Source organism: Plasmodium knowlesi, assembly GCF_000006355.2.
Source record: "Plasmodium knowlesi strain H genome assembly, chromosome: 4".
NCBI classification, from domain to species: Eukaryota; Apicomplexa; class Aconoidasida; order Haemosporida; family Plasmodiidae; genus Plasmodium; species Plasmodium knowlesi.
This window is the reverse complement of record NC_011905.2, coordinates 1,046,323-1,062,002: the sequence shown is the minus strand read 5'-3', so window position 1 is coordinate 1,062,002 and position 15,680 is coordinate 1,046,323. Positions and strand designations below refer to the sequence as shown.

The 15,680-nt window shown below is 38.6% G+C and overlaps 4 protein-coding genes and 1 pseudogene across 4 annotated transcripts, besides 1 other annotated feature; 3 read left to right on the top strand and 2 right to left on the bottom strand.

Annotated features, from left to right (window-relative positions):
* Positions 1 to 3,444: 3,444 nt before the first annotated feature.
* PKNH_0423650 lies at positions 3,445 to 4,862 on the bottom strand (annotated as a pseudogene).
* Positions 3,445 to 4,862: a sequence feature (6-cysteine protein).
* Positions 4,863 to 6,103: 1,241 nt separating this feature from the next.
* PKNH_0423600 (N-acetyltransferase, GNAT family, putative) lies at positions 6,104 to 8,112 on the bottom strand (the record flags this gene model as incomplete). The annotated part of the gene is made up of 2 exons (XM_039113885.1): positions 6,104 to 7,740; positions 8,055 to 8,112. 2 exons carry the CDS (start codon positions 8,110 to 8,112, stop codon positions 6,104 to 6,106), a joined length of 1,695 nt encoding a protein of 564 aa, XP_038969497.1.
* A 2,001-nt stretch (positions 8,113 to 10,113) lies between these two features.
* Positions 10,114 to 10,937, top strand: PKNH_0423500 (histidine triad protein, putative; the record flags this gene model as incomplete). Its single annotated transcript, XM_039113884.1, has 2 exons — positions 10,114 to 10,634; positions 10,853 to 10,937. The coding sequence occupies 2 exons, from the start codon at positions 10,114 to 10,116 to the stop codon at positions 10,935 to 10,937; spliced, it is 606 nt and encodes a 201-aa protein (XP_038969496.1).
* Positions 10,938 to 11,619: 682 nt separating this feature from the next.
* On the top strand, positions 11,620 to 12,384 carry PKNH_0423400 (ATP-dependent Clp protease proteolytic subunit, putative; the record flags this gene model as incomplete). The annotated part of the gene is made up of 1 exon (XM_039113883.1): positions 11,620 to 12,384. One exon carries the CDS (start codon positions 11,620 to 11,622, stop codon positions 12,382 to 12,384), a length of 765 nt encoding a protein of 254 aa, XP_038969495.1.
* A 130-nt stretch (positions 12,385 to 12,514) lies between these two features.
* PKNH_0423300 (conserved protein, unknown function) lies at positions 12,515 to 15,182 on the top strand (the record flags this gene model as incomplete). The annotated part of the gene is made up of 2 exons (XM_039113882.1): positions 12,515 to 14,917; positions 15,063 to 15,182. The coding sequence occupies 2 exons, from the start codon at positions 12,515 to 12,517 to the stop codon at positions 15,180 to 15,182; spliced, it is 2,523 nt and encodes an 840-aa protein (XP_038969494.1).
* Positions 15,183 to 15,680: the final 498 nt, after the last annotated feature.

The window sequence follows — 15,680 nt, the reverse complement described above, 5'->3', positions numbered from 1 at the left end:
AGTAAGAAGGAAGGTTTAAAGGACAAAAAAGAAGGAAGGTTTAAAGGACAAAAAAGAAGGAAGGTTTAAAGGACAAAAAGGAAGGAAGGCTTAAAGGACAAAAAAGAAGGAAGGTATTAACGAAGGAAGAAAAGAAGGTTACTTAAAGGAGGAAAAGAAGATAGAAGGTTTAAAGGGGGGGAAGAAAAAGAAGATTTAAAGGGAAGGAAAAGAAGAAAGAAGGTTGTGAAAGGGTGAAAGGGAAGGACTGTTTAAGGAAAGAAAAGAAAAAAGAAGAAAGGTTTTACAGGGAAGGAAAAGAAGAAAGAAGGTTATAGAAGGGAGGAAAGAAAAAGAAGGTTTAAAGGGGGGAAAGAAAAAGAAGGTTTCTTAAAGGAGGAAAGAAAAAGAAGGTTCCTTAAAGGGAAGGAAAAGAAAGAAGCTCCAAAGTGAAGGGAAGGAATGTTTAAAGTAGAAAAAAGGAGGAAGATTTTTAAGGGGTAAAAGAAGGAAGGTTTCTTAAGGGAGAAAGGGAAATGAAGTTTTCTTAAGGAGGAAAGGAGAAGGAAGGTTTTAAGGGAGGAAAAGAAGGTTTTCTAAGGGGGAAAAGAAAGAAGTTTTTAAGTGGGAAAAGAAAAAATGTTTAAGAAGGAGGAAAAAGAAGAAGAAGGTTTTAAAGAGGAAAAAGAAAAGAAGGTTTTATGTAAGAAAGGAAAGAAGTTTTCAAGGGAAGTAGAGAACGTTTAAAATGCAGGAAAAAGAAGAATGTTTAGAGGGAATAAAAGATGATTCAGAGGGTGAAAAGAAGGATTGGATGAAAGATAAGAAGAAGATTTAAAGGGAGTAGAAAATGATTCCGTGAGAAGAAGAAGGTTTAAGAGGAATAGAAGAATATTTATGGAAAAAGAAAGATGGTTTAAGGAAAAAAAAATGTTTAAAATAAAAAAGAATGTTTAATGAAAAAGAGAAAACATTAATGCGAAAAAAAGTAATGTTTAAATCAAGAGAAGAAGATAGTTTAAAGGAAAAAGAATAAAAGAACTAACGGAAAAAAGGAGAGAGGATAATACAAATAGAATAAAAAGAAAAGGAAATAAATATATGGAAGATATGGAGGGAAGACAAAGCATATTTAAGAAAGAAAAGAAAAGGAATAAAAAGGAAAGGCAATTAAAAAGAATAGAAAGAAAAGGAAAAATAAAAGGAAAAGGAAAGAGAAGGAAAGAAAAGGAAAAGAAAAGGAAAAGAAAGGAAAAGAAAGGAAAAGAAAAGGAAAAGAAAGGAAAAGAAAGGAAAAGAAAGGAAAAGAAAGGAAAAGAAAGGAAAAGGAAAGAAAAGAAAAGGAAAAAAAGAAAAGAAAGAAGAGGAGAGGAAATAAACGAATGAAATAAAAACATAGAGAAGGAAAGAAAGGAAAGAAAGGGAAGAATAGTAGAAGGAAGATAAGGAAAAGAAGGAAAAAGATAAAAGAAAAGAACGAAAAAGGGAAAAGGTGAAGAAAAAAAAAAGTCAAATAGAGGATGAAAGAAAAAAAGTGAAGAAAAAAAAAAATGAAAAGCAAAAATAAAAGGAATAAAATAAGAAAGTAAAAAGAGAATGAAGGAAAGTTGGGGATGCACTTCTAGGATTTCAGATTTAGGGTTAAGAGTCCCAATTTATGATTAAGGGATCCAGTTTCATGTTTAAGGCTTCTGGCTTTAACATTAAAAATTCGGACTTTAGGTTAAATTCTTTTGGGTTTGAGTTTTTGCTTAAGCTTCTATGGTTTGGCTTTAAGGTTTTCAGGCTATATAAGTCTCATTCGGTTTAGGGTTTAGGGTTTAGGATTTTAGGGTTTAGGGTTTAGGGTTTTAGGGTTTAGGGTTTTAGGGTTTAGGGTTCACGGTTTAGGGTTCAGGGTTTAGGGTTTAGGTTTTAGGGTTTTGAGTTCAAGGTTTAGGTTTTAGGGGTTCAGGGTTTAGGGTTTAGGGTTCAGGGTTCAAGGTTTAGGGTTCAGGGTTTAGGGTTTATGGTGTCAGGGTTTAGGGTTCAGGGTTTTAGGATTTAGGGTTCAGGGTTTTAGGGTTTAGGGTTCAGGGTTCAGTTTTTACATTCAATGTACGATTCCCCATTTAGGTTGCGGGATTTAATATTTTACGTTGTATGTATAAGATTTTGCATTTAGGTTTGCGGGATATAATATTTTACGGTGTATATGTGTAAAATTTCGCATTTTTAGGTTGCGGGATTTATAATATTTTACGGTGTATGTGTGTAAGATTTCGTATTTAGATTGCGGGATTTAATATTTCACGGTGTATATGTGTACGATTTTGCATTTTTAGGTTACGGGATTTATAATATTTTACGGTGTATATGTGTAAGATTTCGTATTTAGGTTGCGGGATTTATAATATTTTACGGTGTATATGTGTATTATTTCGCATTTAGGTTGCGGGATTTATAATATTTTACGGGTGTATGTGTAAGATTTCGTACTTAGGTTTGCGGGATTTATAATATTTTACGGTGTATATGTGTAAGATTTCGTATTTTTAGGTTGCGGGATTTTTAATATTTTACGGGTGTATGTGTAAGATTTCGTACTTAGGTTTGCGGGATTTATAATATTTTACGGTGTATATGTGTAAGATTTCGTATTTTTAGGTTGCGGGATTTTTAATATTTTACGGGTGTATGTGTAAGATTTCGTACTTAGGTTTGCGGGATTTATAATATTTTACGGTGTATATGTTTAAGATTTCGTATTTTTAGGTTGAAGGATTTATAATATTTTTACGGTGTATATGTGTAAGATTTCGCATTTTGGGGTTGCGGGATTTAATATTTTTACGGGTGTATATGTCTAAGATTTCGCATTTAGATTGTGGGATATAATATTTTACGGTGTATATGTGTAAGATTTCGGATTTTTAGGTTGCGGGATTTAATATTTTACGGTGTATATGTGTAAGATTTCGTATTTAGGTTGCGGGATTTAATATTTTACGGTGTATATGTGTAAGATTTCGCGTTCTTAGGTTTTCGGGATTTATAATATTTTACGGTGTATGTGTGTAAGATTTCGAATTTCGGTTGCGGGATATAATATTTTTACGGTGTATATGTGTAAGATTTCATATTTAGGTTGCGGGATTTATAATATTTTACGGTGTATATGTGGGATTTCGTATTTAGGTTGCGGGATTTAATATTTTACGGTGTATATGTGTAAGATTTTGCATTTAGGTTGCGGGATTTAATATTTTACGATGTATGTGCAGAATTTTGCATTTTTTAGGGTGCACGGTTTCAAGGTGTAAGAACAACAATATATGGTCTGGTATTTAGATGATTTAAGGAGGAAGTTTTTTTTTTTTTTTTTGCACAGAAAAAGTAAAAAAAAAAGTGAAGAAGAATGAAAAAAAAAAGAAAAAAGAAAAAAAAAAAAACAAATAAAAATGTGTCTCGTCTTCGCTAGCATTCTTATAGAAGAACCATGAGGAGGGAGAGTAGCATTAATGTTCGGCTAAGGAATGTCCATCTGGAGGAAGAATCTATTTTAAGTTCCATAATTCCTGTCTTTCCACTATACTCACAAAGACATCGCACCACCGAATATTTCTGTATCCCTGTTGGCAGTCCAATGATATAAGATCCTTCTTTTACATTGCTGTAGAACTCTACATCGGTTGTTCCTAACACATCAGTCATCAAAAAGGGTTGATAATTTTTCACGCCTTTCATGCTCTTTTCATGTAGAACATGTCTAAAGAAATAAGTAGGGGTTAATTTATAAGGGCACTTTATCCCTGCAGCCATTTTGCTTCCCTCCCCCTTGCACCCGTTACTGCTGTTGCTTCTGGATTTGATATGTACAGAACATATTTTTTCATTGGATTGAATATCTACTAAAGGAAAGCCATGTTGATAATCTCCTTCTCCGGTCGGTTTGGTAAAATCACATCCATCTATGCTTTCTGTCTTTTGAAACTTCATGACAATCTTCATCGTCTGTCCGGTTGGTGGTGTTTCTGTAACCGCCTTAATAGTAATAGAACATTGTTCTGCGGATAGGAACACGGTAGAAATGATGGGAGACTTAACACATACCTTTGTAGAAATCCATACTTCATGTTAATAATACTTTCACATCCCTCTACTGTAGGTTCTTGATTCGGTTTAAATTTAAAATGAATTATATCATTTTCCTTGGCATCCAATATTCTATCATTTCCACTTGGTACAAAATCGTCTGTTTCTTTGAATTCATTCGTTTCAGTAAAATCGATTCCTTTCGGTGGTCTGTTGCTTTTTTTTTTTCCTTCATTTAAGACAATTTTCACTATTCCCACTTTGCCCACGTAATCCACTTCTCGATGATCATGAACTCCCTGACTATCACTTCTTCTTTTTTCCGTTTTCGTGTTGTCACATCTACAATATATGGTTTTGTTATTTTTATAATACCCCGGGATGATTAACATCCTCAACTCAAAATTGTTAAACGTTCTTTGTATGGATAGTGTTTAAGGATCTAATCCTAGGATTTGCATATCCTTTCCCTTTTCTTCTGTATCGTAAGGGGAGTACAAATGTTCGGTAAAGCAGTTCGCGGGCACGATATTCAACTCGCCGTAGTTTCCACTTTCAACTTCCTTTTCCCTTTTTGGACATACCATTGCTACGTAATCCGTTAGATGTGGATTGTGCACAACGCACCAAACGTCCTTATCCTCCTGTCCATTTGGTCCGTCTGCCAACACCGGTTTGATGCTACTATGTGGATTAAATGTAAAATCACATATGTGCTCCCTTGGTATTATGGCGTTGCTCTTTACACATTTTTTCAGGAAGAATCCATAGATGCCTGCCGCGAAAATGATGAAAAATTTCTGCATCATCTTCGTTCTGTTCGTTCCTTTCTGTCTGTCTTTTGTTTTGTTTGTTGCTGTTTGTTTGTTCTCGTTTGTTCGTTCTTTGTTCTTGTTTGTTCGTTTCTTTGCTCTGTGCGTGCTGGCGTATACACTTCTTCTACTGCTGTTTCTGTGTGTGGGTGTGTGTGTATGGCGGAGTGTGCGCGTTCCTGTGCCTGCACTTTCCGTTGAAAAAACTACTTCCAGGGGAACTTCCCGTTGAGCCTTTCGTCGGGTGTTCTTTCTCCCTTTTTTTTTTTTTTTTCTTTTTTTTTCAGTCTAGAATATTATTCATGTAACTTGTTACATCTGTAAAAGAAGAGGAGGAGCGAGGAAAAAGCACAAATAAAAGTTTCACGTGCTCGTTTGGCTGTGTCGGGCGTGGTGCTCGCTATGTGCAACTGCAGGGGTTGTAATATGGGTGGAGAGACATCGCATTTGGCGAATGCGCCCTCACGCTCCGGCGGGGGGAAGCCGTATCGATGAAACCATTCACAAAAAATGGGAAGCACTAGATGGGGATGTGCAAGAGGAAGCAGAAGCAAAAGCAAAAGCGGCGGAAAGATCTCTTGCCAACAACACACACAGACGCAATGGAGGCAGTGAGTAAAGAGGCTAAAAGAAAAAAAAAGAAGAACCTCTAAGACAAAAGTTCTCTCGTTCACATGAAGATTTGACGTCATAATCGAATTAACAGAATTGAAGTTAAAAAGGGGAACATGCAAATTTGAGGTAAAAAAGAAAAAATAAAGAATGACAGAAAATAGGATAAACTACAAATATCCACTCCATTCCTCACTAAAATAAATTAAACATATTAACAAACGGAAAAAAAAAGGAAAAAAAAAAAAAATTAGAAACCACCATAAAGGAGGTGAAATAGGGGGATAAACACAATAGATTACAATAAGGTATTATCGTGAAATGGCGGCATAAGTATTGAAGAACGAAAAATGAGCAGTAGGGGTGCTCATAAATGTGGCCAAAATGTGAAGTAACGATGAGAAATTGATATGCCTTTGGAGGGGAATGGATAGGTCGCTTTAATAATTCGCTAAGTCATTTCGTTCATCGCATGAGCGCAAAGAAGTGCAAATGTGCAATGGTAAAGATGGACGCGCAAGGAAATGTACGTAATTCACATATAAGAACACAGGAGGGGAGAACTCATGCCCCGCAATCACATGGTGCCACTCACGAGGAGCAACCCAAATGAACATTCCCCCAAATCAATATTCCCCCAAATTCATAGACTTGACATACTGGTTCGTACCTGACGAATTGAACTTGTAAAAATCGTCCTTGTTAAGGATCTTGGACCAGATGAGCAGGTCGCCACGCATCAGACCCCTCCGAACTATTTGAGATAAATTAAAGCCATTTTGTTTAACAAAATATAAACTGTCCGTATTCAAATTATTTGTGAAAACTTTTAATTCTTGATAATTTTGTTCATGTGCAAAATTCTCCAACTGGGTTAGCAACCTGCTCCCTATTCTCATTCGCCTGTTGTCCTTCTTTACGACCATTCTGACTAGCTGTGCTATAGAATTGTCCCCCTTGAATGGCACAATTCCTACGCAGCCAACTATTTTTCTGTTCACAAAACGAAAGGTCGAATCATCATCATCGTTTGTTTTGGATCGGAATATATTTCTCCTAATTTCATCTAACCGATATGGAACTGTTCTTCTACTTTCAATAAGCTCCTTGTTGGCAATATCGCCTATGTTGCAGAGAAGCTTCGTTCTCTGCTCACTACCACTGGGTAAACTGTTCTGCAGATCGGTGACGTGATCCACCGTTCGGCTGTTACTCTCATTCATATCATTATTGGTTCCTCCAATGGTAGTGTTTCCATTTTCCCTGTATCCCTCATCATCACATTTGCTATCATTACTATTCTTACCATGTTCCCCATTTTTGCTGCTATTCCCTTTACCTTTTTTCCTCCCATCCATGTCGTCCTTATCGTCCATGGCCTCAACCTCCGACGTGCCATTCAAAGGATTCACCCCTCCTCCGGGGGTATTCGACCCGTCTACACCCCTACTGGGTGACTTACTACTCGATTTATAATAAATATCATTGTAATTAGGTGATTTGCACTCTCCAAGGTCCATCATATTCACAATATTCCTTTTGGTTCCACTTTGTTCAGAATTTGTCCCTTGATTGACGCCCCCGTCCTTATCACCCTCATTTGTGGTTATGATTTTTTCCTTTTTGGAATGGCCCGCATTTATATTTCTGTCTTCCCTTCTGCTAAAGCTATTTTTCTGTAACATTTTTTCCTCATTCGATTCTTCACCACTTTCGAACACTCCGCCCTTCGATGGCCCATCTTTCAAGCACTTGCTATTATTTTCTTCATCGGAATTTTTTACTTCTTGTTCTCCCTTCTCATTGCATAACAACTTCTCCTGTTCCTCCTGTTCCAGTAAAATCTTTTCCCTTTCGTGTATATCACTACATGTCGTTCTGCTGGCCGAGCCAAAATTATTATCAAAAACCTCCGCTACCCAAAAATTGCAACCCTCCACGTTTATGTAGCTTTTATATAAATTCTCCAAATCTGGGCAGTCATTTCTTATATGGTTCAGAAATTCCAGCTTTGCCCTTATGTACAAATATATTAAAAATATAATCAAGAAATAAAAAATTTTCTTTAAATCCAGAAAAAAGATATAATTTATCACCACGATGACTAGCAAATCATAAATGTGTTGTATGGACCAATATATAACTGCAGGCAGTGTCAGTGAGTTGAAGTGGTCGTGTAGCAACTGCCTTACTTCGTTTATATCCTTCTCTTCCAGTTGTCTTATCGAAATCAGCGGTTCGGGGAACTTTCCTTTTTGCTTATCTGCGAGGGAGGAGTGGGTGAGCAATAAAACGGTAAAGTGGTAAAGAGATAAAGCGATAACTCGGTGTCGAAAAAGGCATACCAAAAAAAAAATTATGCACACTTCGAACAAAAATGCAAAATAGCTAGTTCGTATAAGAAAAAAAAAAAAAAAAAAAAAAAAAAATATTCCCTGTTCAGGTAAAAACGAACGGAAGACGTGTCCAAGTCGGAGAGCGCCATTCCTGCGGGTGCTCCAACGCAGTATATCCCTCTTTCCGATATTCGTGGACACACTCACACGGAGGACAAATTTGAATGTCTTTAAATATTACTTATTAAAATATGAGATATAGAACTTGGTGTCTTCTCCTTCTGCTTGAACAAATTCATGGTTGCCTGTTCTGTTTGTTATATTTCCCCTTTTTATTTTATTTTTTTCTTTTTTCTCTTCGTGCCCTTCTTTCCACACTTTGGCTGTTTACTTTATATGTGGACTGTTGCCTTTTCCGATCGTGATGATACTCGACTAGTTTGAAAAAAGAATGGTACCAGAAGAAATTCCAAGAAGAGTTCGGCACGAACGTAGGAGGTTGTGTGAATGTTTCATTTGCAGCAGTTCACAGAAGATGACACAGGAGCTTGCATTGGCATTTGCACTGACGTTGGTGTAGACGTTCGCATGGGCGCTTGCGCTGGCCTCCGCGTTTTCGTCAGCGCTTCCTCTGGCACTGAAAAATCACAATAGCGTTTTCATCACTTCAGCATTGTCACCATGTAAAGCTGAAAGGGGAATGATAATCTGAACTGAGTTTTTTCTTCTGATATGTTTCAAACTTCCCACGAAAAAGGTGAAATGCATGTCATGATGCGCTCCTGCTGAGCGGTATTGTTTTTCTTTATAAAGCGCATTTCCCCTTTGGGGACCTTCTTTTAATTAAGAAAAAATATATAAAATATTATTACGTACAAAGATAAACATGTGACGAACGGGTGATGAACAAATTAAGCAATGCAAAAGGCTGGAGAAAAAAGCAAGCAGCGCGGAACACCGAAAATGAAAAAAAAAAAAAAAAAAAAAAAAAAAAAAACACATATAGTATATATATACATATACACATATATATGTGAATTTATTGCGGCCGCGATTATATATATACATAACATCGTTCTTAGTAAGCGCGAAAATGGCTCCAAAATGTTGGTAAGAAAAGGTCGATGAAGTAAACGCGCAGCCAAAATGTACGTTCGCTTAAAAGGGTTCCCTCTACGCAGTAAATATTTGGGGCAATAAAAGCAAAACAGCGCATATCTTTGGCCTCCCCCTTTTCGAAGGAATTTCCCAGCGAAAGTAGAAAAAAAAAAAAAAAAAAAATGGAAAATGTTTCCTTTTTTGAGAGGAATACATCCAAGCGGAAATTTTATGAAGCAGTCAAAAATTGTTAAAAAAATTAACGTGCGGTATGCACATGTTCAGGATCATACGGGTATTGCGTATGCACACAAGCATATGAAGGATCACTGTTGGGCAAACATTTCGGCGGGGATATTCCTAGCACTGATGACATACCCACCACATGGGTGGGATAGGGTTCCTCAGAGCTCCTGAGTGGGCATCTTCCGATATGCAAACATACTCCCATAATACATTTTTCTGTGCCAAGGTTGCATTCTAAGGGAAGAGTCTAATGAGCTCATTATAAAAAAAAAACATCATTTGGGGTACAACTAATCATTGGTGTGTGCACGCTTGAAAGGGTCGTCATGGAAAGATTGGATCATAGTAGTTCTCCGCTGAGTGGTTGCCACGAGAGAGTGCGCAAAAAGGTGTTCCCACTCCCTCCCCCCGTCTGTGTGGACGTACATGCATATAAATATATGTATATTTCACACTTCCCCACGTGTAACGTGCGGAGCGCGCGTTTGTCCCCTGTCCCATGAGATTTTACAAGGCAATTTAAGCACAAACCAATGAGCCTTAAGTGTCAAAGGGAAAAAAAAAAAAAAAAGTCACTTGCAAAAAAATGTGCAAAGGTGGCGACAAAATAGTTAAAAAATTAAGAGATTTATTCTTCACCTTTTTTTTTTTTTTTTTTTCCTTATCCTGTTTTGCGGCACATGTAATTGAACTTCCCATCCGAGAACGGAAAAACACAGGAAAGGTAAAAAAGGCGAAAAATAAGCTCCGCGGCTATATGCAGTCCGCGATTGTTCGTAAGGCGGTGCAGTGGTGAGATGTGGCGCGACACAAACGTACTTGTGACCATTTTATGATTGTACTTTTGAAGTTCCTCCTCCGTGCTCGTTTCCTCTCTGCTCCTCTTTACTCATTCTGGACGCATTTGATTCCCCGAATTTAGCAGACAGGTGCCCCCCTCTGTTACCACCTTCACAATGGATAAGTACAAGCAAATTCTGGCGAAACTAAAGTGGCACAAAAATCGGAGCTGCGAAAAGTACCAGTTTGGGATGTTCGAAATTGACAAACGGGAGGTGTTCATAACCACAGAGCACTCGTATGGATTTGTTAACAACAAACCACTTCTACCTGGCCACATACTACTAACGACAATAAAAAGGAAAGAAAAATATAACGACCTCGATATAGATGAAGTTATAGACATTAATTTGTTATCAAATTTTATGTGCCATGTCATGGGTGCCCTACACAACACAACAAACTTCTCTATAGCCATACAGGATGGGAAGGATGCGGGGCAAACGGTAGAACAGGTCCACATTCATATAATTCCTAGAAAAAGTTCCGACTACAAGAATAATGATAACATATATAAAGACATGACCAAATTAAATTGGGGATATGGACGAGATGTTGTGTGTTCCTCTTGCAAGAATTTGGTGAAGGTTCCGTTGAAGGGTCCAGTTGAGGAGAACTTCAAGTTGGAAGAATTCAAGTAAGACCCAAACAGGGAGAGGGGGCCCACTTTTTTTTTTTTTGTTTTTTTTTTTTTTTTTTTTTTTTTTTTTTTTTTTTTTTTTTTTTTTTTTTTTTTTTTTTTTTTTTTTTTTTTTCTTGGGTACCCCTTCACACATCACGTAAACTACACCTTTACAATGTTCACCATTGTAAGTGCTCCCATTTTTTTCTATTTTTTTTTTTTTTTCTGTTCAGTACCACCATGAGATCCATCGACGAAATGGAAGTAGAAGCAAATACGATAAAGTCCTACATCGAGGTTAATTTTGCGTCACCCTGAGTGCTGTGTTCACGCGCCCAACATCGCTACTTATCTGCCATGTGGGTGGATATGCCCATGGAAGGTGCAACACGTACGTTGTAAAATTGTGTGCGCGCATTGCGTACTTCATGCACTTTACGAACTTTCTGGAGGGGCTTCCCCTTTGAAAGTCTCCTTAAATTCTTTCATTTGAAATGGAAAACCCAACAAAAAAAGATACTACCCCTGGGTGTAAATACGTTTCCTCCTCTTTCATCCTTCTTCCCTACCTAATTAGCAAATTCTTGTCACTGCACCAATGGGCGCGGGTGAATCCATCGAATGGCTACACAATAGGGGGAGAATACACGCACATATAGGTGATAATCCAATGTATGTTTTGCTTTTTCCTTTTTTTTTTTTTTTTTTTTTTTTCGCATAACTGTGCGAGGCGAATGTTCAACTTGTTGGCAAATGCGTGGAGCATTTTTGTCCCTTAGGAACAATTCGGCTAGTTGTGCCATGGTGAATGGTTCATCGCTACATGGGGTAGTGTAACCACTGGGAGGAGTCCCCCCCCCCCCCCACCATAAGTAGGAAACGTCCGCTCGTTAGAAACTGCCCTTTCCAGGGTTACAATCTCTCCAAAAAAAATGCGCACTGGCCGAACCACCTACCATGCCCGCGGTACACACGGAAAAGGCTCGCATCTAAAGCGAAAATGCAAAGTTACCCTCTGCTGTTGCTACTGCTGTTGCTTGCGGCGATTGCCCTTTCCCCCATATGTGCGCACAAAGGGGGGGCAACCGCCAAGTACAGCTACATAACGAGCAGAAGCAACGTACGAATAAAGAGATTAAAAAATTTTAAAAAGTACAAAACGAAGTTGCTCCTTTCACCTGGTGAACACAACCAACACGGGATCAGCATCCCGTCAATGTTACTATCCAAGAGAATCATTTTTCTGTCATCTCCAGTGTATCCCCATATATCAGAGCAAATAATCTCACAGCTCCTTTACCTGGAATATGAGTCCAAAAGAAAACCAATTCATCTATACATTAACAGTACAGGCGATTTAGAAAACAATAAAATTATAAACCTTAATGGAATCACAGATGTCATATCGATTATCGATGTGATAGAATACATTTCATCCGATGTGTACACATACTGTTTGGGGAAGGCGTATGGCATTTCCTGTATTTTGGCTAGCAGTGGGAAAAAGGGGTTTCGTTTTTCCCTCAAAAATTCGTCTTTCTGCTTGAACCAATCTTACTCGGTTATTCCCTTCAACCAAGCAACCAACATTGAAATACAGAACAAGGAAATTATGAATACGAAAAGGAAAGTCGTCGAAATTATTGCCAACAACACGGGGAAGGACAAGAGTCACATCGAGCAAATTTTGGAGAGGGATAGGTATTTCAGTGCCCCAGAGGCTGTGGAATTCAACTTGGTGGACCATATCCTCGAGAAGGAGTAGTCAGGCCGGTGGTACGCTTGCGCAGTGGAACGCGTTTATAGGCTTACAACTTTGGAGGAAATAAGTACCCCCTCCCCCCCTGTACAGGGACAGAACAAACGTGGCCGTCTTACCCCCTTCCCCGGCAAAGATGATCGCAAAGAGGTTGTTGCTAGGCTCGCTCGCATCGCGGAGCTTTGGCAGGTATAACTTGCTCAGGAGAAAAGGGCCGATCGTCTGGACAAGGAAATTCTCCTCCTCGCGCGAAAGGACTCCTAATTTTGGCAAAAAAAAAGCGCAAAGTGGGAATAAAAAAATCGGTAAGGAAGACATCAAATCGATTGACCAACACGCGGGGGAGAAATCATCTTATTCCCATGAGTCCGATGGAGGGTCGTCAGAAGGAATACTCACCCATTTAGTAAGCAAAAATGGAAAGGAGCAAATGGTAGGGGAACTGCCAAAATTAGTGCTTGCAATTTTGCAGGAAAAATCGTCCCTACCGTCAGAAAAAAAAATGCTAATAGATCAGTACAAACGAATTGTGTGTGAACGCTTGGAAGGGGTGTCTCAGAATAATGCAGATAAAAAGGATGCCCTCAATTTTGCAGACATTTTTTCCACCTTGTATTTGTGTTACATGGAAAAGATATTCGACTTGGACTTCGTAACGAAAGTGAATGCCGCGCTGGAAGTGCTACTCAGTAGGGTCGGTGACAAAAAGGATCAAATCGGGCATCGCGATGAACGTGAGAAAGATGTGTTGAAGGATGTCACAATTAACCATTGCATGATGATGTTCCATTACTTATCCTCTTTAAATGTTAAAAATGTAACATTGTGCAACCAGGTAGGAGACTATATCGTAAGTAATGAAGTGCCCCCCCTTGTCATCTACCATTACCTAGAATGTCTCAGCCTGCTAGCCGACTCGACTGACAGAAGCGGCAAGAGCAGTCTGCGCGATTATGTTGTGCCCGTCGTAGAAATTTTCTTGGAAAACTTTTACAACTTCAACAATTACCTTGTGCTGCGAATTGTGCACTTTCTACATAAACTGAGCTTTATGGACGCAGAACTGTTTCTCCTCCTGACAAGGAAGATAAATAAAAATGTGTATCGGGAGAATGCCAACCGCTTTGAGTTGTGTCTACTGGCCCGCACGTACGCCCTGTACAAAAGGGAAAACATCACCTTCAATAATTACGTGTGTGAAGATTTGTTGCGCAACTTGATCAAATATGAGGACAACTTTCAGAACGAAGAGGATGGACCCGTTAGCAGCCATGTTAAGAACCCAGATAACAGCACCTCTGATGACTTCTCCACCCCGTTGCAGAACCAATCCGCGAACGCCCCCGATGTGATCGAAATTGAAAACGTGAACCGACAAAACTACCCCCTCTTTAAGCATCCCCTGTACAACGATGGATTGAACTTCTACGCCTTCTTCGTCGACGCCAAGACAACCAACAGGGACAAATGCTTAGAACGGAAAAATAATTTGAACTTAACTTTTGTAAACGGTAATGCTAACGAGAAAGAGCGCCAAGTAACCAGTACACACATGTCCGAGTGGCACAAGCTATTCCTCCACGATGAGTACAAAGAGAAAGATATAAAAAACGAACCATTCGTTAAGTTGGAAGACACGCAAAAGGGGGATCGACAAATGGTAGAAGCGTACAATCAATCTTTATCAGAAGATCTGCACTTCCAATTTAACCATAAGAAAATTGCACAACTGTTTGAACAGGTGAGCAAAGATATGGATAACGTCGAAATCGACCTCGTGACCGACGAGGAGGTACCCACACAAATGGATGACGAAGCTGTTCACCAGTACAGGAAAAAAATTCTTTATATCGAAAATTATTACATTGGTCATATATTTCACATAGTAGACTCTTTGCTATCTTTGAAGGCACACCACAATTGTGCCACATTCAAAAAAATGGAAAATAAAATTCTGAATGCTATAAAAAATAATGAACTGTACATAATTGACAATTTTGATAGTGACGAAATTAAAAGCCTGTTAATTTTTTTATCACATACAAATAGAAATTACAAAGAGGCATTTATTTACGCCCTGACGCATCGAATGGTAGATTTGTACATTAATAACTTGTGCCAGCCAAGTACATTGTCCACATTTTTTTATTTTCTGTTGAATTTCACAAAGCACAGAGTTGTTAAGAAGAACAGATTTAACCACACCATAAGGAATGTCATCTATAATAGCTATTCTTGGCTCAATGACAATAAAATCGTTTTAAATCTCACCACGGGTATCGATGCGACGAATGCAGAAGAAAAAGAAAACAGTGACACACGCCGCGTTATCAAAACGAAAAATTACTCTCTTCTGCAAGTTCTCTCCATGCACATCTGCAAAAATGTCTATTTTATGAGCCTCTCAACGCTAGCCTCCCTACTCAGATCAATGTCCTACTTGTTCTTCACCGATGCCAATTTTTTTAATGTGTTCATACCTCTATTTATGAAGCACATGTCGGATCTCAGCAACGTAGACATTTTGAACATAACTCAGGTGAGTGAATTGCCGTGCTCAGAGGATTGTAAGGAGACACACGTGTGCCAGTTTTGAGAGTTACCATCACCTCGCTTTCACGTCTGCTTGCACAAATCGAGCAGTCTTGACGATTACCCCATTCCATCCCTTACCCCCCATGCAGGCCTACAACAAGCAGAAAATTCAAAACAAATATTTCTACTACTTGCTAGCAAAGCAGTACCAGAGCAACCGTTCAGAGGAAACGAAGAATGCCGACCAGAAAATTAAGCTAATTGGCTAGCCAAATGGAAATAAAAAAAAAAAAAAAAAAAAAAAAAAATTAATAATAATAATGCACGTTCAGGCAGTTTTGATACATTTAATTTGCTGACTCCACGGCGTACACAGTTTGTGTGCAAACAGTGGAGAGGCGTGTGAGAATTTTTTTTTTTTTTTAATATGATGGAGGAGGACACTACTAGTAGGCGAGCGCGGTAACTTTTACGCTGAAACGTTTAGGTGCCTCCTCTGTGCAGGCGAGCATGGCCGATACAGAACAAATCGAATAGGACATAGAACGCTGTGCTATGGTCACATCATTTCTCTCGCAAGTGTCATGAGCAATTCCTTTGATTTAAAAAATAGGCGGCATGATGTTACCTGCATTACGTTGTGATTAGCAGTACATGGTTGTTGTACCAACACCACGTTTGCGTATACATAAGTATGTTGTACCAATTGCGGGAATATGCTTTTGTCCCCACTCTGGGAAGAGAAAACTGCTTCGTATTTTCATGGG